General features: G+C 39.9%; 1 protein-coding gene across 4 annotated transcripts in view; it reads right to left on the reverse strand.

Moving 5' to 3' along the window:
• The window catches only part of DYM (dymeclin), a 390,748-nt gene that overhangs the window by 80,132 nt on the left and 287,871 nt on the right, over positions 1 to 22,745 (reverse strand). For all 4 annotated transcript variants that reach the window (XM_042239587.2, XM_042239589.2, XM_015103730.4 and 1 more), the window contains one exon: positions 895 to 1,077. In XM_042239587.2, coding sequence (XP_042095521.1) covers positions 895 to 1,077 — 183 coding nt within the window. The remainder of the gene's footprint in view (positions 1 to 894; positions 1,078 to 22,745) is intronic.

The raw sequence follows: 22,745 nt of genomic DNA on the forward strand, positions 1-22,745 counted from the left end.
TTGCCTTGGAAATGAACTGAGATCATTCTATTGTTTCTGAGGTTGCACCCAAGTACTGCATTTCACTTTTTTGTTGATTATGAGGGGTATTTCATTTCTTCTAAGGGATTCTTGCCCACAGTAGTAGATATAACAGTCATTTGAATTAAATTCACATTCCCATCCATTTTAGTTCACTGATTCCTAAGATGTCAATGTCCATTCTTGACATCTCCTGCTTGATCACATCCAATTTACCATGATTCATGGACCTAACATTTCAGGTTCCTAAGAAATATGTTCTTTACAGCACTGGATGAGGGTCGTTTCCACTTTGGCCCAGCCGCTTCCTTCTTTCTGAAGCTGTTGGTAACTGCCCTCCACTCTACCCCAGTAGCATACTGGACACCTTCCGACCTGCAGGGCTCAGCTTCTGGTGTCAAATCTTCTTGCCCTTTCATATGTCCATGGGTTTCTCCAGCAAGAATACTGGAGTGGGTTGCCATTTCCTCCTCCAGTGGACTGCGTTTTGTCAGAACTCTGCACTATAACCTGTTCCTCTTGGGTGGCCTGGCACAGACTGGCTCATAGCTTCAAGCCCCTTTGACATGCCATGACAAGGCTGTGATCCATGAAATATAGGTTATACAGTTATTAAAATGTGAGATTTTCAAAGAATTGATATCACAGGAAAATGCGTTAAGTAAAAATAGCAGAATCCAGAACTATTAAGATATAAAATATGATCTCAATTCTCCTAAAGACATATATGTGCATTATATATATGTCTGTATATAATACATACACACATGTGGAAGGTGACAATTATTAGAACAGATGGCAAATACAGTTAACGTTCAAGAGACTATTGTAGGTTTTTTTTTTAAGTTTTGTTAAACTTACATTTACACTTACCAAATCAATATTTTGCATGATATCCTGAAATGAAGGATGAGTTCGAAATTGTTCAAAAAGATCTCGTTTGTAAAGAAGTGCATATACCAAGTTTGGATTGTGATGAAGAGAATTTGTCAGGCAGGAGTTGATAATCTCTAACATCATTCGAATCACTTCTTCAATGACATTTAGGTCCTGTGCCTGATAAAGAAAGAAAATCCCCGTAAGAGTCAGTATTTCCCTCCTTGACATAGAATTAATTAGAATGAGGGCAACTGCTTTACAATTATAACAGTACTGGAAAGATCATGCACAAGAACTCAAGATTATTTTTGTCAAGAATTTTTAGAATTAAGTTTAAAGGATTTGAGTTATAACTTTTGAACTAAATATGGTGATAATCATAAATTTCACATTAATAAATTACTTGCCAATCTAGAAGAAAATCTGGAGCTTTGATTAATAGATCCTAATTTGTACTCTTATCAGTGTACCACCCTACATCACTAAACTTGCTCAATATAAAGTGATAGTAGGGTCTTATCAACTCTAAGAAGAGTTTCTAATTTGGAATATGACCACACTTTTCTGCACTGTCATTCAATGCTCATATTTACAGATAAACAGCCTAATGTTTTGTTTCTGTTTCCTGGGAGTTAATAGTCTTTGGGAATCTGAATGTGAAATAGTTAATAAGAGCAAAATTCAAAGTAAGTAATCAACACATCTCTTGAAAGAAAGAACAATGGAAGGCAAAAACATAGGTGAATATGACACTTTCCTCCTTCTGAGTTTTCTAAATTATGTTTGACAGTTGGGGCAAAAATTGTAACACTGATGTGGTTCTCAATGGAGGCAAAGGAACACCTAAGACAATTATATTATAAATCAGGGAGAGCAAAGGAATTTAAAGAGAGGATACTTTCTACCTCTCATTTGAATTGGGAAAATGTCAACACTACTAGATGTGGCAAGTTATGTAAGCTATATATGTAAAGTACCTAGAGCAAATCCATACAAAGAGATTATAATAATTAAAATCTGAACAACGACAGAGTGGATAAAAAATACATGATGCAACTATATGCTATCTACAAGAGACTTCCAATGTAACTCACTTTAAATGAAGTTCGATTGGAGGTAAAAGAATGGAAAAAGATATCCCATGAACTATTAATCAAAATAAAGTAGGAATGACTATTATTATTAGGAAAAATACACTTCACATCTAAGACTACATGGCTTACAAAATAAGAAATATTTACTATCTGGACGCTGGTGGAAAAGTTTACCACCCTGATCTAGCACACAAAAAGGTATACTTATTTCCATATAATTTTCCTCCACTTGTATTAAGAGCAACATCCAGCAACAAATCAACATTTACGGGACAGAAAAAAGGAAAGTAAGAACAAGGTCCAAGGGATAAAGCAGCCCAGTGGATAGGAAACACCTGCCAATACAGGAGACCCGGCTTCCAGCATGCGGGAGATCCCACATGCTGCGGAGGAGCAGTGGAGCTTGTGTGCCACAACTTCTGAGCCCACACCCTAGAGGCCGTGAGCTGCAACTACTGAAGCCCACGTGCTCTAAAGTCCTGCTCCGTAACAAGAGAAGCCACTGCAGGTAGAGAACAGCCTCTGCTCACCGCAACTAGAGAAAACCCATACGCAATAACAAAGACCCACTGTAACTAGTAAGTAAATTTTAAAAAATAGATAAAATACTGCTTTTTACCTCCTGAACAAGATTAAAGGAGGTTAACACACTTTAACTTCTTGAACAGCAAGGTGCTGACCCCATTTTTCCCTGTTTTGTTATAGTTGCTTAGGTTTTAAATTTCATGTTTTTTAAAAAACCCACAAATTGGTTTTAAAAAAATCAGTACTCAAAAAGACCACTTTTCATTCCAATCTCAAAGAAGGGAAAATGCCAAATAATGTTCAAACTACCACACGACTGCAATCATCTCACACGCTAGCAATGTTAATGCTGAAAATCCTTCAAGCTAGCTTCAACAGCATGTAAACTGAGAACTTCCAGATGTACAAGCTGGATTTAGAAAAGGCAGAGGAACCAGGGATCAAATTGTCAACATCCAATGGATCATAGAAAAAGCAAGATCATTCCAGAAAAACATCTACTTCTGCTTCACTGACTATATTGAAGCCTTTGACTGTAGTTCAGTTCAGTTGCTCAGTCGTGTCCAACTCTTTGCAACCCCATGAATCGCAGCACGCCAGGCCTCCCTGTCCATCACCAACTCCCGGAGTTCACTCAGACTCATGTCCATCGAGTCAGTGATGCCATCCACCATCTCATCCTCTGTTGTCCCTTTCTCCTCCTGCCCCAAATCCCTCCCAGCATCAGAGTCTGTAGAGATCACAACAAACTGGAAAATTCTTCAGAGATGGGAATACTAGGCTACCTTACTTGTCTCCTGAGAAATCTGCATGCAGCTTAAGAAGCAACAGAACCGGACATGAAATAACAAACTGGTTCAAAATTGGGAAAGGAGTATGTCAAGGCTGTATACTGTCATCCTGCTTATTTAACTTATATGCAGAGTACATCATGTGAAATGCTGGGCTGGATGAAGCACAAGCTGGAATCGAGACTGCAGGGAGAAATATCGATAACCTGAGATATGTAGATGATACCACCCTTATGGCAGAAAGCAAAGAGGAACTAAAAAGCCTCTTGATAAAAGTGAAAGAAGAGAGCGAAAAATCTGGCTTAAAACTCAACATTCGGAAAACGAAGATAATGGCATCCAGTCTCATCACTTCATGGCAAATAGTTGGGGAAAAAATGAAAACAGTGATAGACTTTATTTTCTTGGGATCCAAAATCACTGTGGACAGTGACTGCAGCTGTGAAATTAAAATACACTTGCTCTTTGGAAGAAAAGCTATGACAAACTTGGACAACGTATTAAGAAAGAGACATTACTTTGCCTACAAAGGTCCATATAGTCAAAGCTATGGTTTTTCTGGTAGTCCTGTACAGATGCGAGAGCTGGAAAATAAAAATGTCTGAGCACTGAAGAACTGACTCTTTAGAACTGTGGTGCTGGAGAAGATTTTTAAGAGTTTCTTGGAAATCAAGGAGATCAAACCAGTCAATCCTAAAGGAAACTGATCCTGAATATTCACTGGAAGGACGGATGCTGAAGCTGAAACTCTAATACTTTGGCCATCTGATGTGAAGAGCCAACTCACTGGAAAAGATTCTGATGCTGGAAAAGACTGAAGACAGAAGGAGAAGGGGATAACAGAGGATGAGATGGCTGGATGTCATCACTGACTCGATGAATGTGAGTTTGAACAAACTCCGGGAGATGGTAAAGGACAGGGAAGCTTGGCATGCTGCAGTCTACTGGGTCACAAAGAGTCGGACAGGACTGAGCACCTGAACAAAAAGTCAGTGGTTAACTAACTTTACAAATGGATTTCAGTGCACGCCACTAATTCTTGCATTCCGCTTCTCTACAGGTAAACTCTTCTTCTATTTGAAGTACATCCTTTAATAGTGCTTTCAGTGAAGTCTATAGATAATAAACTCTTTCAGTCCTAGCGTGGTTGAAATATGTCTTTATATTACATTCACGCTTATATTTTATCTGGGTATAGAATTAGTTACTTCCTTACACACTTTAAAGATACTTGTTCACTTTATTCTGGCATCTGTTTTTGGCTTTGAGCAGTTTATTATACAAACCTAACTACTGTTGCCCTGTGGAAAAGCCTTCTGATAGCCTTTAAGATTTACTTTTCATTCTTTAACACTCTTGAGTCTCACAACCATGTGTTTCAGTGTTGATTTATCTTTATTTATCCTGCTTAGTATTCAGAGTGTTCTTTCCATCTGACAACCTAGTCTCTTCCATAAAGATAATTTGGATAATTTTTTCTCATTATCTTACAATTTACTAACCATCTTTGATACTACCCAGTTTAGAATTTGTCTACTGAGCTTTCATATCTAATGACTGTATTTTTCATTCTAAGCTTTCTAATGAAATAGTTCTGAGTCATGTTCTTGTTTCATTTCACTGTTTTTATTTTATATTTATTTATTCTTCTTAATAAATACTATATCCTTCATCTATCTTTGAGGATATTAAAAATACTTAAGAGTACTTTCAAAATTATCCTATTAATTTTTGCTTCTCTTTGGATAAACTTACCTTAAACATGATCATGACTATGTTGGCTGTCTTTCTTAGTATTAAGTTAGATTTTAGCATATACTTTGGAATTTTGGTTATGTAGGCTCACTTAGTATGGCTTAATCCCCCAAGGCTACAGGTCATGCAGTAGCTTTCTAGAGCTCCCAGTCTGAAATGAGGTCTCATCGTTGGTTTATCAGGGCTGCTGCCCTGCAATCACATTAAAGGCAGGATAAGCAAGGTCTGTCACCAAGCCACATCCCCTCACAACAGGCTCAAGATTCCAGAGTGAGGCTGGTTCTGGGTCTTCCCACCTCCCTAGACACAGAACTTAAGGGTCATCACTAGTGCCTCTACTCAGGCTCTTTTCAGTAAGGGGTCTATTCTACCTCTTAGTTTCTAGCAGGGAACCCAGCACTACCACGCTGCCTCCCAAGGCCCCTGAGTGCTGGGCCTGCCTTGCAGCAGCTGAGCTCCCAGCCACTCCTGCCTCCTTCCAGACAAGAAACTTGGCAGCCTCACTGGTTCAGACCCTCCGATCTGCTTCGAGTGCTTTTACTATTTCTCGTTGATCAAGAAGTTACCTCTCTCATTTTAGGGTGTGGCTATATGGTTTCAAGGTTTTTTTCCAGTTATGGTTCATCTATTACTTTTATGTGTTTGGAGCAAAGAAAAGGGATAAGCCTTCACATTGGGAACCGACAACATAACTGATTATAGTTCTCTCGATTGTGTTTTCATCTTACATTGCTACTTGAATTAGAAGAAGAGGAGAAAGGAACTTTGAGTTCAGAATTTTCTCTCAAATTTCTCTCATCTAAGAGCAACCCAGTGAGACGGTATGACTATCATAGTAACATAAGTCAAAACATTAGCTTTCTGCAGAATTTCATGTTCCTAAGTATTTTGTACCCATTTATGTTACATATAACATATATAATACATTAGGACCCTTAAGTCCTAATATATTACACTTAAATATAAAAAATGAATTACCTATTGATAGCTTACACTTTCTGCTTTCAAACATATTGATAATTCATTCTTGATGTTTCATTAAGTAATTTGCAGCAACAAACAGGTTAATATACTCAACCCCCAAACAGGTACCTGCTCATTTAAACCCAAACCAAACTACTGATCATTTATTTTATCCCCAAGTCAGGTAAAGTATAAACTGGAAACTGCCTCAGTAAGTATACTCCACATTAGGTTTCAACTTACATTCATCAGTCTGACTGAGGCTCCTTAGAAGTTATACTAATTCTCATATACTTAAAGGAATTACTAGGTATTTTAATTCTTTTTTTTACTGTTTCTGTGACAAGTTCTAATTCTAATGCTATCGTTCAAAGATTATTTTCAGCTGCAGATTTATAAATTAAATGTCAAGAACATAAAGCTTTACTGACATTACTAAAATTGACTGAAAATATAACCAAAGGAGCTAGAGCAAAGACATTTTATACAATATCAGATTTTGCCATATTGTCACTCACACTAGAAAGCATACTGTATATTTTAATGTTGCAAAACAATTATAAAACAAAAATAAGAAATTAAATGTAATTCAGAAATTTAAAATAAGCTTAAATTAGGGATTGATTATAATTTTCTGATAATACCTATTTTAACATGTAACTCTATAAATCATTTAAATTTTAAATACTATTACAGAAAGACCATAAAGATAACTGCCTTTCCAAAGTGGATAAATTAATGCAAATGTTATAAGTGCAGAGAATCACATCTCTTAGCTTTAGATATGTGCTAAATCCCACTTTTATTAATTTACAAAACTAGTCCGTTAGGGAAGTATATAAATTACGTTTATGGAATAAAATACAGTTTTTAAAAAAGACATGTTTTCTTTTTTTTAAAAGACAGATTTCCAAAAACTAACCAAAATTAGCTCTGTCAGAGATAAAATCAGATGGTTCATTGGTAGAGTAGCAAAATACGTGGAGAATATTGTGTCTTTTTCATTCATGGTATTTTCTTTTTAGTACATACAACTTCCATGCCAGGAATGGATCCCACGTCAAACAGACTTTCTTCTCAAAAAAAAAAAAGGCCAGGCTTATTTTATTGCAGAAAATCTCAAATGTAAATATAAGGGCCTTGAGAAAATGGCCCCCTTTTCAGATGTTTCTGATGGTTTTGTACATGCTGGTAATGAACAGTGAACATGATCTGTGCTAAGTAGTGAATTCATGTCAAATGGACAAGCTGGCAGCTGTGGGAGCACCTTACTCTGTCAACAGCAGTCAGGGCTGCTTCGTTATATAAACTTCCTTTTTCTTTTAAGAGGGAATTTATACAGTTAAATAGTTTCAAATCATTTATTTTTAGTTTCCTTAAGAGAAGCATATGTATCTTGTTTGTATTAGTTTTGGGGGGATTCCAAGAGAGTTGTCTAAATTTCCTGCATTTTCAGCAGAAAATAAAAACCTTCAACAAAATTAATGGGACTTGGCCAAAGTGGGGGAGAGTAGGGCGGAAGCTACAGGAAAGACTCTTTTAAAGTTAACGTGCAAATGGCCTTCAAAGCCAGTCATTCAGTGATGGAATCTTGCTATTTCTCTGTTGTTAAAATTCACTGGCACACATTGCTGAAAAGCTTTGTGACCATGCTATTTCCAGCCAGAACTGGAATTGTCCCAGAATATCGAGATTCTGACAGCAAGAACTAGCTTTCTACTACATATAGAATTACAGCTGAAGAATAATCCTGTGACCAGAGGAAATGATGTGAAACATTAATAATGCGGCAGGCGGGGGTGCGGGGGGGAGAAGGCTTGAGCTCTGGCACCACTGTCTTGGGTAAAATGAGGTGGTCGTTTTCTTCATCCCTTGGGCAGGGTCTGAATGTGGCACATGAGCCTAAACTAGAATCCTGGGAAGCCTGTTATTTACAGCATGCTTACTGGTGGCGGGAAAGCAAGATAATGGTGACTGCCCGGGGACATGGGTTAACTTTACATGTTTTTGCACACCCGGAAAACAGCCAGAGAACTCCAAAAAAGGAATGTGCGGATTGAAATCGAGCTAGGCTGCAGCCCCCCACAAGCATCTACCTTAGCTGGCTACTCACACTGGGAAGCACTGGGGGCCGGAACTGTGCTTCTCACCCCTCCCCAGGCCCTCCCGCTGGCAGAAGAGAGGAAGCACACAGGGAGCTTTTTTTAAAACAAGGAAATATAATTAATTAATTCATTTAGGCCACGCCATGTAGCATGCAGGATCTTAGTTCCCTGACCAGGGATCGAACCCAGGCCCCCTGCACTGGGAGTGCAGAGTCTTAACCACTGGACCACGAAAGAAGCCCCCTGAGCTTGGAGTTTTCCATTTTGTTCTTAAAAATGCAATGTTTTGGGACTTCCCTGGTGCTCCAGTAGTTAAGAATCCACTTTGCAACGCAGGGAACACGGGTTCTTTTTTTTTTTTTTGGCTTTGTTTAGCTCACAAAGCCTCCAAAAATTGTGGGAGACGCAGCCTATACGCCTGTCAAAGGGTCACTAAAATCCTACATACCACAGAGCAACCAAGGCAGAGTGCTACAGCTACGGAGTGAGCACGCTCTGGACCCAGCGTGCCACAACTGGAGAACCTGAGTGCCACGACAAGAGATCCTTCAGGACACAGTGAAGATTTGGGGTGCCGCAACCAAGACCTGACACAGCCAAATAAACAGATAATGTTTTTTGAAACAGCAATGTTTTACATTAAGGATTAGTATTCACGCCTACTCTTCTCCAAAATACATTGTTTATTATAAAACCAATGGCCTTCCAGATCCTATAAAAGTAACATCTAAGTAAAATAATTCTCGAGGAAGATGTATTGCTTTTTTTAAAAATGACTCTGACAGTTTACTGAGTGCTTCCTATCACCCCACTTTGAAATATGAGAGTCCCAGCTCCATCCCAATTCTGCCGGTAACTAGCTATGTGAGTTTAAGGAGCCACTTAACCCAAGTTGCAGTTTTTTATTTGCGAAAATAAGTGCTTGTGAGATTTAAAAAATCCCTTCCTAGTCTCATGTCTTAATTTCCATAAAGAATGCAGAAAATACTGAATTCAGAAAGCAAATTTTATTAGACTAACCAAAAATGTTAACTCATAGTAGAAAAATCTTTACGGTGACCTCAAACTTCAGTAAAATTTAGAATTTACTTCAGATTACTGTGGCACCTAAGTGTCACTCTTCACTTGGAAAGGGAAAAAACAAAACAAACAAACTTTGAGAATAACTTTGTTTGAGAATAATAAAAATGCATAGGGCTAAGTTTGAAAACAGTCAGTCCCTAAACCAGGGAAGCTACTGATTCTTCAATAACTCACTTTTTTGCAGTATTTGTTAATTATCTTTGATATTGTTAATGCATAGAAGGAAAATAATCGCTAAACTCTAGGTTAGGGATTTCACACAAACACCAGAGACCTAAGACGCTTGGTGTTCTTTTTTCATTCTTTCTTGGGGAGAAGGATGGGTGATGCTAAGAAAGGCAGTAAAGCATCACACGTAAGAGAGCTGCAGCTCTGATGTTTAAAAAAGGGAAAAAGGATAAAAAGAGGTAGCTACAAGTTAATAGAGAGAAGCTCTAACATGGATTCTTGTCTCAGTTTTGCTATCGACTGGACAAGTCACTTTCTGGGTCTCAAATATAAAACAAATGGGCACTTTGGGCAACGTAGGGAAGCACTAAGAGACCCAGATTGACTTCTGCTAAGGATGTGGAAAGTGGCAAAGAATGCCATCTCCTACTGTAACAAGGAGGAATAGCCAGATAATTTAATAGTCAAAAGTCTTCTTAAGGCCATATTCTTAAGAGAATGATTCTGCAAGGCAATGAAGAGAAATGAATTCCCAAGAGGGACAAGCCCCTCTAAGGAAGGAAGAAAGACAAGTACTCCGTCGCTTTTGGCCAAGCACAGGCAGAAGAGGTGGTCTTCACAGAAGTGGGTAAGAAGAAATCAGCCACAATTTTAATGAATCTTAACCACTCAGTGTGGTCTAGTCTGTCAGTCTGCAAAGCGAGAGCTTCAGATCCAGTGGACTCTGCACTCACCCCAAAGTTCTCTTCCACCGGCCTCCACCAGCCGCTCAGGAGCCCCTCCATTTGGCTCAAGCTTGCAGAAGGTGACCAGCTGCAGCTGCAGGCAGGCACCAAGACTCTGCTCCTTCCCAGACTTTCTTCTCATGCTAAGCAAAAGCCTTAAGCTATTGGAGGAGCAAACCCTTTTAGTCTAGAGCACATGCAAATTTTCACTGTTTCTAGGGGAGAAGTAGGAACAAAACCCAACTGCTCCTGAATGAGAAACAATAACCCTCTTACCCCAAGGACCTAGGCAAAGATCCATTCTGGCTGAAGGGACAGAAACCAAAACCTAACACTGGAGGTTGGGACTAGGATCCCACGCCTCTACCAATACCAAGCAGACGTCTACTATCACTGGGGAAGGGGTCCCACTGAGGGCCCACCACAGATACTAGGCAGTTTGGTTGCCAAGGGGAAGAGAGGCAGAGATGCTGAGAAAGCCCTACCTCTAAGACCCAGGTGCAACTAAGGACTCCCCAAGATTAAGGCTGGACCAGGACAATAGAAAATACTCCTTCTCTTCTCTAACTCCACTACATGGACTGCTGAAAGCAGAGTATGGTAAAGGAATACTGGGAAAACCCCACAAAACACAGACCCATTCTTTAAACACAGGTAACAACTGCTGAGGGAAGTTGAAGTTGGTGGTACAATGAAGATACAAAACCCAAACTCAACTCTGGTCCTAACCGGAAGGATCCAACTCCATGCTGGCAGCCTAGCAGCAGAGGTGTACCCTTTTATAGTCATCAATAATTTTTGCTTCAGGTTCTGTTTCTATTCAATGCCAGATACAATGTTTGGCATTGAATACAAAGTTTTAAGATACATAAAATAAGTGATATGACCCATAAGTAAAACAGAACATATGATCTGGTAGATGCTGGGGACTAAGCCCCAAGACAGAGTAGAAAGATGTGTGCTCATCGTCTCCTGCGGGAACACCAAAATCGCATCTCGCTGCTGAACAACCATCGACAGGAGGATGCTGGAACCCACCAGAAGAAGATACCCTTTGTCCAAGGACAAAGGAGAAGCTTCAGTGAGCCAGTAAGAGGGGTGCAATCATGTCAAAATCAAACCGCATGCCTGCCAGAGACTTTTGGAGGGCACAAGCGAAACTGTGTGCACTAAGACCCAGGGAAAAGACCAGTGACCCTACAGGAGACTGAGCCAGGCCTGCCCGCGAGTGTTTGAAGGGCTTCTGCAGAGGTGTGGGTCAGCAGTAGCCTGCCACAGGGACAAGGGCACTAGCAGCAGCAGTCCTGCGAGGTGCAATGTGCGGCCTAAGTCCTCTTGGAGGAGGTCGCCATTAGCCTTACTATATAGCCGCCTGGTAGGTGATCCACAAACTGAAGAATGAATATACCAGAGTTCTCACACTGTTGCGAAGGTCCTGGGCCACAGAAGAGACTTCCCAATTTGGGGATCCAGCAAAGGGACTGGGAATCCCCAGGGAATCTGACTATGAAGGTCAGCAGGATCTGAGTACAGAATTTTCACAGGACTGCACCTGACCTGTCTCTTAAGAAATCTGTATGCAGGTCAGACAGTTTGAACTGGACATGGAACAACAGACTTGTTTCAAATAGGAAAAGGAGTACGTCAAGGCTGTATATTGTCACCCTGCTTATTTAACTTATATGCAGAGTACCTCATGAGAAATGCTGGGCTGGAAGAAACACAAGCTGGAATCAAGATTGCTGGGAGAAATATCAATAACCTCAGATAGGCAGATGACACACCCTTATGGCAGAAAGTGAAGAGGAACTCAAAAGCCTCTTGATGAAAGTGAAAGAGGAGAGTGAAAACGTTGGCTTAAAGCTCAACATTCAGAAAACGAAGATCATGGCATCTGGTCCCATCACTTCATGGGAAATAGATGGGAAACAGTGGAAACAGTGTCAGACTTTATTTTTTTGGGCTCCAAAATCACTGCAGATGGTGACTGCAGCCATGAAATTACAAGACGCTTACTCCTTGGAAGAAAAGTTATGACCAACCTAGATAGTATATTCAAAAGCAGAGACATTACTTTGCCGACTAAGGTCCGTCTAGTCAAGGCTATGGTTTTTCCTGTGGTCATGTATGGATATGAGAGTTGGACTGTGAAGAAGGTTGAGCGCCGAAGAATTGATGCTTTTGAACTGTGGTGTTGGAGAAGACTCTTGAGGGTCCCTTGGACTGTCAGGAGATCCAACCAGTCCATTCTGAAGGCGATCAACCCTGGGAATTCTTTGGAAGGAATGATGCTATGCGAAGAGTTGACTCATTGGAAAAGACTCTGATGCTGGGAGGGATTGGGGGCAGGAGGAGAAAGGGATGACACAGGATGAGATAGCTGGATGGCATCACTGATTTGATGGACGTGAGTCTGAGTGAACTCCGGGAATTGGTGATGGACAGGGAGGCCTGGTGTGCTGCGATTCATGGGGTCTCAAAGAGTCGGACACAACTGAGCGACTGAACTGAACTGGACTGGGGAAACAGAGACTCTTGGAGGGCACAAACTAAACCCTGTGCGCACCAGGTGAAAGGTGCAGCGACCCCACGAGAGATCGAGCCAGATTTGCCTGTGTTTGGGAGTTTCTGGCAGAGGTGTGGGTCGACAGCAGCCTGCCAAAGGGTCAGGGACAATGGCAGCAGCAGTCCTGGGAAGCACAGCATGTTGGCATAAGTTCTCTTGGGTAGGTTGCCATTAGCCCACCAGAGAGTATGGCAGCCCTAATAGAGACCGCAGACTCCTCAAGCCAAAGTACAGGCAGGGAGCGCAGTCCCACCCATTAGTAGAAAACTGGACTTAAGATTTACTGAGCCCATTGTCCTACCCACCAGAACAAGTTTTTCCCACAGCCAATCCCTTCCATCAGGAAGCTTGCACAAGTCTTTTATCCTTATCTATCAAAGGAAAGACAGAATGAAAATCACAATCACAGAAAACTAACCAAAATGATCACATGGATCACAGCTCTGTGAAACTCAGTGAAACTATGAGCCATGTTGTACGGGGCCACCCAAGATGGACTGGTCATGGTGGAGAATTCTGACAAAGAATGGTCCACTGGAGAAGGGAATGGCAAACCACTTCAGCATTTTTCCCTTGAGAACCCCATGAACAGTATGAAAAGGCAAAAAGATATGACACTGAAAGATGAGCCCCCAGTTTGGCAGGTGTACAATATGTTACTGGAAAAGAGCCAAGAAATAGCTCCAGAAGGAATAAAGACACTGAGCCAAGTGGAAACAACATCCAGTTGTAGATGTGTCTGGTGGTAAAAGTAAAGTCTGATGTTGTAAAGAATAATACTGCATAGGAACCTGGAATGTTAGGTCCATGAATCAAGGTAAATTGGAAGTGGTTAACCAGGAGATGGCAAGAGTGAACATCAACATTTTAGGAATCAGTGAACTATAATGGACAGGAATAGTTGAATTTAGTTCAGATGACCATTGTATCTATACTATGGGCAAGAATCCCTGAGAAGAAAAGGATCAGCCCTCATGGTCAACAAATGAGTCTGAAATGTAGTACTTGGGTGCAACCTCAAAAATCACAGAATGATCTCAGTATGTTTCTAAGGCAAACCATTCAACATCATAATAACCCAAGTCTATGCCCCAATTACTAATGTCAAAAAAGCTTAAGTTGAATGGTTCTATAAAACCTACAAGACCTTCTAGAATTAACACCAAAAAAGATGTCTTCTACATCATAGGGGATTGGAATGCAAAAGTAACAGGCAAGTCTGGCCTTGGAGTACAAACTGAAGCAGGGCAAAGGCTAACAGAGTTTTGCCAGGAGAACCCACTGGTTACAGCAAAAACCCTCTTTCAACAACACAAGAGATGTCTCCACACATGGATATCACCAGATGGTCAATACCAAAATCAGACTGATTATGTTCTTTGCAGTCCAAGATGGAGAAGCTCTATACAGTCAGCAAAAACAAAACCGAGAGCTGACTGTGGCTCAGATCATGAGCCACTTATTGCAAAATTCAGACTCATATCGAAGAAAATAGAGAAAACCATTAGGCCATTCAGGTATGACCTAAATCAAATTAGATCTGATAGAGTACCTGAAGAACTATGGATGGAGGTTTGTAACACTGTATGGGAGGCAGTAATCAAAACCATACCCAAGAAAAAGAAATGCAAAAAGGCAAAATGGCTGTCTTCTGAGGAGGCTTTACAAATAGCTGAGAAGTGAAAGGCAAAGGAGAAAGGGAAAGACCTATCCATCTAAATGCAGAGTTCCAAAGAATAGCAAGGAGAGATAAGAAAGCCTTCTTAAGTGAACAATGAAAAGAAATAAAGAGAAACAACAGCATGGGAAAGACTAGAGATTTCTTCAAGAAAATCAGATACCAAGGGAACATTTCATGCAAAGATGGGCACAAGAAAGGACAGAAATGGTATGGTCCTAACGGAAGCAGAAGATATTAAGCAGAAGTGGCAAGAATACACAGAACTGTACAAAAAAATTTCTTAATGACCTGGATAACCACTAAGGTGTGGTCACTCACCTAGAACCAGACATCCTGGTGTATGAAGTCAAGTGGGTCTTAGGAAGCATCACTCTGAACAAAGTTAGTGGAGGTGATGGAATTTCAGCTGAGCTATTTCAAATCCTAAAAGATGATGCTGTGATAATGCTGCACTCAATATGCCAGCAAATTTGGAAAACTCAGCAGTGGTCACAGGACTGGAAAAGGTACGTTTTCATTACAAGCCCAAAGAAGGGCCACACCAAGAATGTTAAAACTATCCCACAATTGCACTTATTTCACATGCTAGCAAGATAATGTTCAAAATCGTTCAAGCTAGGCTTGCTTCAACATGGGCTTCCCAGGTGGCTCAGTGTTAAAGAATCTGCCCGTTAATGCAGGAGCTGCAGGAGACATGGGTTCAATCCCTGGGTCAGAAAGATGTCCTGGAGGAGGAAATTCATTTCAGTATTCTTGCCTGGAGAATTCCATGGACAGAGGAGCTTGGTGGGCCATAGTCCATGGGGTTGCAAAGAACTGGACATGACTAGTGACTGAGCACAGACACAGGACAGGCTTCAACATTATGTGAACCGAGAACTTCCAGATGTAAAAGCTGAGTTAGAAAAGGCAGAGGAACCAGAAATTAAATTGCCAGTATCCACTGGATCAGAGAAAAGGCTGGAGAATTCCAGAAAAACTTCTACTTTTGCTTCTCTATGATTAAGCTTTTGTGTTGATCACAACAAACTGGAAAATTCTTCAAGAGATAGGAATACCAGACTATCTTACCTGCCTCCTGTGAAACCTGTATGCAGGTGAAGAAGCAACAGTTAAGACTGGACATGGAACAACAGACAGGTTGAAAATTGGGAAAGGAGTACGTCAAGGCTGTACATTGTCACCCTGCTTATTTAACTTATATGCAGAGTATATCATGTGAAGTGTCAGAGTGGATGAATCACAAGCTGGAATCAAGACTGCCGGGAAAAATATCAATAACCTCAGATACGCAGATGACATCACCCTAAAGGCAGAAAGTGAAGAGGAACTAAGGAGCCTCTTGATGAAGGTGAAAGAGGAAAGTGAAAAAGCTGCCTTAAAACTCAACATTCACAAAATAAGATCATGGCATCAGGTCCCATCACTTCATGGCAGACAGACGGGGAAACACTGGAAACAGTGACAGACTATTTTCTTGGGCTCCAAAATCACTGTGGATGATGACTGTAGCCACAAAATTAAAAGACGCTTGCTCCTTGGAAGAAAAGCCATGAAAAACCTAGACATCATATTAAAAAGCAGAGACATCACCTTGCCAACAAAGGTCTGTATAGTCAAACCTATGTATGGATGTGAGAGTTGGACCATAAAGAAGGCTGAGCGCCGAAGATTTGATGCTTTTGAACTGTGGTGTTGGAGAAGACCAAACCAGTCAATCCTAAAAGAAACCAGCCCTGACTATTTATTGGAAGGACTGATGCTGAAGCTGAATCTCCAATATTCTGGCCACCTCACTGGAAGAGCTGACTCCCTGAAAAAGACCCTGAAGCTGGGAAAGATTGAAGGCAGGAGGAGAAGCAGGTGACAGAGGATGAGATGGTTGGATGGGATCCACTGACTCAATGGACATGAGTTTAAGCAAACTCTGGGAGATGGCGAAGGACAGGGAGACCTGGTGTGCTATGGTGGTTTAGTCACTAAGGTGTGTCTGACTCTGTGACCCAATGGACGGTAGCTTGCCTGGCTCCTCTGTTCATAGGGTTTCCCATGCAAGAATATTGGAGCAGGTTGCCATTTCCTTCTCTAGGGACCTTCCCCTTTAAAAGTCTGTCATCTGCTCCAGATGGATAAAGTTCTCTGCTTTTTAGGGCTCACATGTTTCGACTGGGTCCACCTGAATAAGCCAAACTAATCTCCCTATCTTCATAAACTTACATCTTCGGTGTTCCTTTTAAGTAACTTAACAAATCCATGGGTTCTGGGGATTAGGGCACGGACACTTTACACAATCCCTTCAGGGTCATTATGCCTGCCATAAAAGCAAATGTACAACAGTAGATGACTGGTTAAATAAATTATAGTACATCTGGACAATGGAATACCATGTATGTTATTAAACTAACAGGTCCTGGGCAACTCAGTATGAAATGTATAAAAGACAGTAACAGACTGACAGAAGCTCAGAGATAAATGACGGCGGTGGTTCAGTTGCTCAGTCGTGTTCGACTCTTGTGACGCCATGGGCTGTAGCCCATCAGGCTCCTCTGTCCATGGGATTTCCCAGGTGAGAATACTGGAGTAGGCTGCTGTTTCCTTCTTCATTAGAGATAAACAGGTAGGTAACGAACAAGTTTAGTAAAATATCCACTGCAGAATTTAGGTGTTGGTTTATTGGTTGTCATTGTAAAATTTTTCTAGTTGTTTAGATTTGAAAAATTTCAAAAAACAATTAGCTCAGTGATCTTGCAAGCCCTCCTCCCCCACTCAACTAATGGTCTTCAAACTTCACGACATGAAACTCTATGTGTCTGTGAGATTTCTAACAAAGCACTGGCAAATAAGCTTTTGCAAAAGGTCTGTACAGAGATTGTCTCAAGTAGCATTAAATAGCACTCCACTTTATTTTTCAGATAATTAGCAAATTAAAATAAAAAGCAGTAATATAGGATGCATTTTTTGAATTGTTATGTTAAGAGCCAAACTATATTTTATGCTTGAGGCATTTTATTTTTAAAACAGAAGTTCCCTCTAACACAAAATTAATGCTATCTTTATCAATTATTTCTAGATGGGAATAAACAAATTCATCCCACAATTTAACAAAATTTGACAGAACAGACTCCCAACTGATTGAAACAGAGTAATGAACATAACCACAGAAGACAGTGACTTCACAAACAGTAACTGAAGGCCAATGTCATGACATTACAGCATATCTGCCTGCAGTGCAGGAGACCCGGGTTCGATTCCTGGGTTGGGAAGATCCCCTGGAGAAGGAAATGGCAACCCACTCCAGTATCCTTGCCTGGAAAATCTCATGGACGGAGGGCTGCAGTCCATGGGGTCGCAGACAGTTGGGCAGGACTGAGCGACTAACACTTACTTACTAACACTAAGCACTGGGAATAGATTCTGAGGCTATAAAATAAAATGTAGTCCTTGTTCTTTACACCTTGGAGTTCAGAATCCTGTCTAATTTTATAAAATAGAAACATCTCAAAGATACTATTTTCAAGATACATAAGGAATTTAACATCTACAAAAGGGAACAAAAAACTAACTTGCTATTTTCATTTGGAAATATTGCAAATATACCTGAAGTATGCTACACCTCAATCTAGACACCAAAAAAGATTCTTATAGATTCAAATCAGCAGCAGTTACTCTTATGATTCCCCAACTTTATGGGAAATTGGCCAGAATATGAAAGAGGAGTACTATGGCACAGTAGTTAACAGGCAAGGCTCTGTGGTCAACCTGACTGGCCTTTGAATCCCTGTTCTACTACTGCTCATGTGATCACAGGCAAGATCTAAACCTTGATTTCTTTATCAGCAAAGCTATTAGAGCGGAAACAAGATAATGTGTATATAAAATACCAATGCCAGTCTGCAAAAGGAGCTCAAGAAATTGTTACTTTTACTAGCAATAGTAATAGTAAACCAAAGTTTCGTATCAGATTTAGATGTAATTGGGATGTATGTTAACTATTAGGCACTAAGTCAATCAAACAAGTGCACTGTTCTCTGACTTACACAGAGAAGTGCTTCCATGACACTGAAATTTTAAATGAGTTTTCAAACATTTGTGTGCATTTCAATGAAATGCTCTGAGCTAACTAACTGTGAATCTGAGATCTTACGACCTTGCTATACTAAATGGTTAATCCTTTTAGGAAACACTGTGTTCAAAAATATTCCAAGTCTACCGCTGAAATATAAGTGACTCCTGATTGAAGACAGCTTGATTTGAAATCCACTACATTATAAATATATTCCACATAATGACCAAAGGTTGTATTTATGGTTGCTTAATGCCTGGGACCAATGCCTATGTTTTGTCCAAACAACTGCCAATGCTCACGATTCAGTCAAGGTCAATGGCAATGAGGGTGACTCAGTCTGCTGCTACAATTAGAGTAAGGGATCACTGAAGAAGTTGCCATGGCAACTGCCTATTGCCCAGCAATTACCATTCAAAAACTTTGGGAGGCAATCCTGTATTAAATTTGCAATTTATTTCTTGTGGCAGAAACTAATTTTAAAAGCAGTTTGAAGGTCCTTAGAGTAATGAAGAATGCTTACTACAGGAAGAGTTACTAAAACAAGATGTCTTCAGTTGAAAATTCATTGGATTTATATTTTCAAAAGCTTCAAAGGCACCCAAAACAATTTTAAACATGCTGTTGTTTGTGAATATAGAGTTATAAGCTACAAAATTTTCATTCACTTACATCTATTTTAATGTTTCTATAACATGGAATTAATTTGGGGGACTTTAAAAGCCCCACCTTAGGAACATAGTTTAGCAGTTAAGCCATGAGTTGGGGTTGCCTGCCATTTTGCTATTTGGTGCTGATTTCCTGGGGAAAGAGAGATGCTTAATTTTATTTTCTGGAAATTTTTCCTGGACAAAAGTTTGTAGAAACAACTATTAATATGTAAAATATAAAATAAAAATGGGGGAGGGCTAAGGTAGCATGAAACAAATACTTCTTTTAGCAGAAAAGGAAAGGTGATATTAATATAAAAATGTGGGGAAAAGGCTATTCAAGGAGTCTCTCCAGTTGAAATTTATTTGTCAACAAGGAATATATTTTCCCTTTCCTTTCCTCTTTGCTATATTTAAGTCTACTTGTATCAATTTGGGAATAGGAAAAAAATGTGTTAGGAGGAAGATAGGAAATGCAAGTAAAAGACATTTTAGGGTAACGAGTACATTGTAACAAGGAAACTTTTAAGTATCAATGCTAGTATTATTGACAAATCTAAAATTAGCATTTCTCATAAAAAATGCACACTGACAGTACAAGGAATACAATGAAGATGCAGCTTTTTCTACAATGTGCAGACCATTAAGTTGCAATTTAATGGTAATTCTCTTTGGTCCACTGTATTACAAGTTTGTAAATAAAGACAGGCAGTTTTAGTTTTTCTTTAGTTAAAGGAAAACCATAGTTTCCTTAAGGTCCAAAGTCAGAGAGGTTATTAGATGTGCACAGGCTCGAGCGGAACAGACTGAACATGTTGTAGTATGTGTGCAACAGTCACAAACATACGTAAGTGCAAGAGAAAGTCTTCTGTATTGGGTGCCATTCATTTAGCTTTGGCAAGGACCTAAACGTGCACAGCTGCGATTAGAGACACCTCCGTCTCACTGCATCCATAAAGCCAATGATAAGTTTGAACCTTTCTGAAAATCACTTGGATTTTATCAAAAGATCATACTGAGAGCTAGGTGAACAAGAAGTCTCAAATATCTAAAGAATAAGAAAATAGCAGTATAAAATCAATTTTAGCAATTTAGTTGCTTTCTTAATAAAAATGCCTCTCCAACCAAAATGTTTAGGAAGGAGTTTTTCTCCTTGTATGTGTGTTTGATTTATGTTTAAGAAAACATGTTGTGACATTATTTGAACTAATTTGCTGGTTATTATTCAACAGTGACTGCTAACTCTAACTCTTTGGTGTGCCAACAAACCAAATAAAAGAATGATTAGAACCTTCTGAATGGCTTCAACTCAATGCCATTCAAAATTTGAGTAAATGGGATAGGAATTGCTCGTGTTGTGTAAAAAGAATTCAAAAACTGAAAGATATATAAAGACAGAGGGAGAAATTAAAATCTAATTAAATTGCACACACAAAAATACAGTTACAAACTGCCTTTTACAGAAGATCTCAAAAACAGTTGCTATGTGAAAATTCCTTATACTTCCAAAGAGCTCTGGTAACAGGAAGGATATTGAACACCTGCCCAGTATTCCATGCTCCCCTGTAATTTACTGGCCCTGGAAGATCTGGTTCAAGGTGCCCTAGACAGCTGGGGAAATCTTATTAACTCTTTCAGGTGACCTGGCTAATTGGTACAATTTAATCAATTCTTCCAATGGCTATTTATTAGTTAACACAGCATTTCCAGACGAAATCTGTCATTTACTTAACAAACACTGAAAGACTGGCACTGTGAAAAGGCACTGGATGAGACTCAGGATTCAAGCAGTGGCCAATGGATGTAGTCCTTCCCTAGACGGAGCCTAGAGTCCAGTGGGAGAGAACTGTGAATTGTGGGAAATCCTTCAAGGCAAAGAAAAGGGAGAAACGGGAGGATCAAAAAATGCAATTTAGACAGAGACTTGAATAAAGAAGCACAGGAAGTGTCCCATTTAAGACTTCACATTATAATGCTTTCAAGAGTTTCAATGTCATTAGAGATTTCCAATTAAATAAAGAAAAATACCAGAAGTAGGAGAAAATGCCTAATTGTGGAATGCATAATTTATTAGCAGTTTTAGCCAATCTCTCTTGAATTACCAAAAATCAGACTCTGCTTTATAAAGTGAGGGTGCTGACAAGCTTGCTATTTTATAGGCTAAGCCTTAGAAAATAATATATTAAATTCAGTTTTGAAAATGAGCCCAAGTATTTATTGTTACATGTGTATAGCTTCCTGTTCCTTATTTCTTCCCCGTAAACTTCTGTCTTAATTTTTATCAAAGTAACAAAAAGTGTGAAAGTTGGGATGACTACCAGATCTGAAACAAATTAAGAGCAGTCAGTCCCCCAGATCCATCCTCCTGTTCCTTCTGTTAACGCCCATTCCCCAGAGGTGAGTAATTTGAGCCATTTTAGCTATTTCCTCCAACATCTGTCTTCTTATTCTGAAATAATACATGTATACTCATTTCTTTATTTTAGAATGTCTAATTATCTATTGACTTCTTGAAAAATGAGGCATTTCCTCTTCTAAATTCATTTTAGAATTAGCTTAAGTTTTTCTGATTTACTTAACTGAAAAGAAAAAAAAATTTTTTTTTTGCCACACCACACACAGCATATGGAACCTTAGTTCCCTGACCAGGGATCAAACCTGCAGCCTCTGCATTGAAAGCAGAGTCTTAACCACTGAAAGTGAAAGTCACTCAGTTGTGTTGAACTCTTTGCGACCCCATGGACTGTAGAGTCTATGGAATTCTCCAGGCCTCAATTCTGGAGTGGGTAGCTATTCCCTTCTCCAGGGGATCTTCCTAACCCAAGGACTGAACCCAGGTCTCCCACATTGCAGGCAGATTCTTTACCAGCTGAGCCACCAGGGAAGCCCAAGAATACTGGAGTGAGTAGCCTATTCCTTCTCCAGTGGATCTTCCCAACCCAGGAATCAAACTGGGGTCTCCTGCATTGCAGGCAGATTCTTTACCAGCTGAGCTAGCCCCTAAGAACACAAGCTAAAATGCTGAAAGAAATGAAACAAGGTTTAACTGGGAATCTCAGTGTAAGTACTGCATTTCGGACTCTTCTGTTGACTATGATGGCTACTCCATTTCTTCTAAGGGATTCCTGCCCACAGTAGTAGATATAATGGTCATCTGAGTTAAATTCACCCATTCCAGTCCATTTTAGTTCGCTGATTCCTATGAAGACCTACAAGACATTCTAGAACTAACACCCAAAAAAGATGCCCTTTTCATTATAGGGGACTGGAATGCAAAAGTAGGAAGTCAAGAAGCACCTGGAGTAACAGGCAAATTTGGCCTTGGAGCACAGAATGAAGCAGGGCTTCAAAGGCTAATACAGTTCTGCCAAGAGAACGCACTGGTCATAGCAAACACCCTCTTCCAACAACAAAGAGAAGACTCTACACATGAACATCACCAGATGGTCAACACTGAAATCAGACTGATTATATTCTTTGCAGCCCAAGATGGAGAAGCTCTATACAGTCAGCAAAAACAAGACCGGGAGCTGACTGTGGCACAGATCATGTACTCCTTATTGCCAAATTCAGACTTAAATTGAAGAAAGTAGGGAAAACCACTAGACCATTCAGATATGACCTAAATCAAATCCCTAATGATTATACAGTGGAAATGAGAAACAGATTTATGGGA

The sequence above is a fragment of the Ovis aries genome, chromosome 23 (genome assembly GCF_016772045.2).
Source record: "Ovis aries strain OAR_USU_Benz2616 breed Rambouillet chromosome 23, ARS-UI_Ramb_v3.0, whole genome shotgun sequence".
Classification (NCBI taxonomy): domain Eukaryota; kingdom Metazoa; phylum Chordata; class Mammalia; order Artiodactyla; family Bovidae; genus Ovis; species Ovis aries.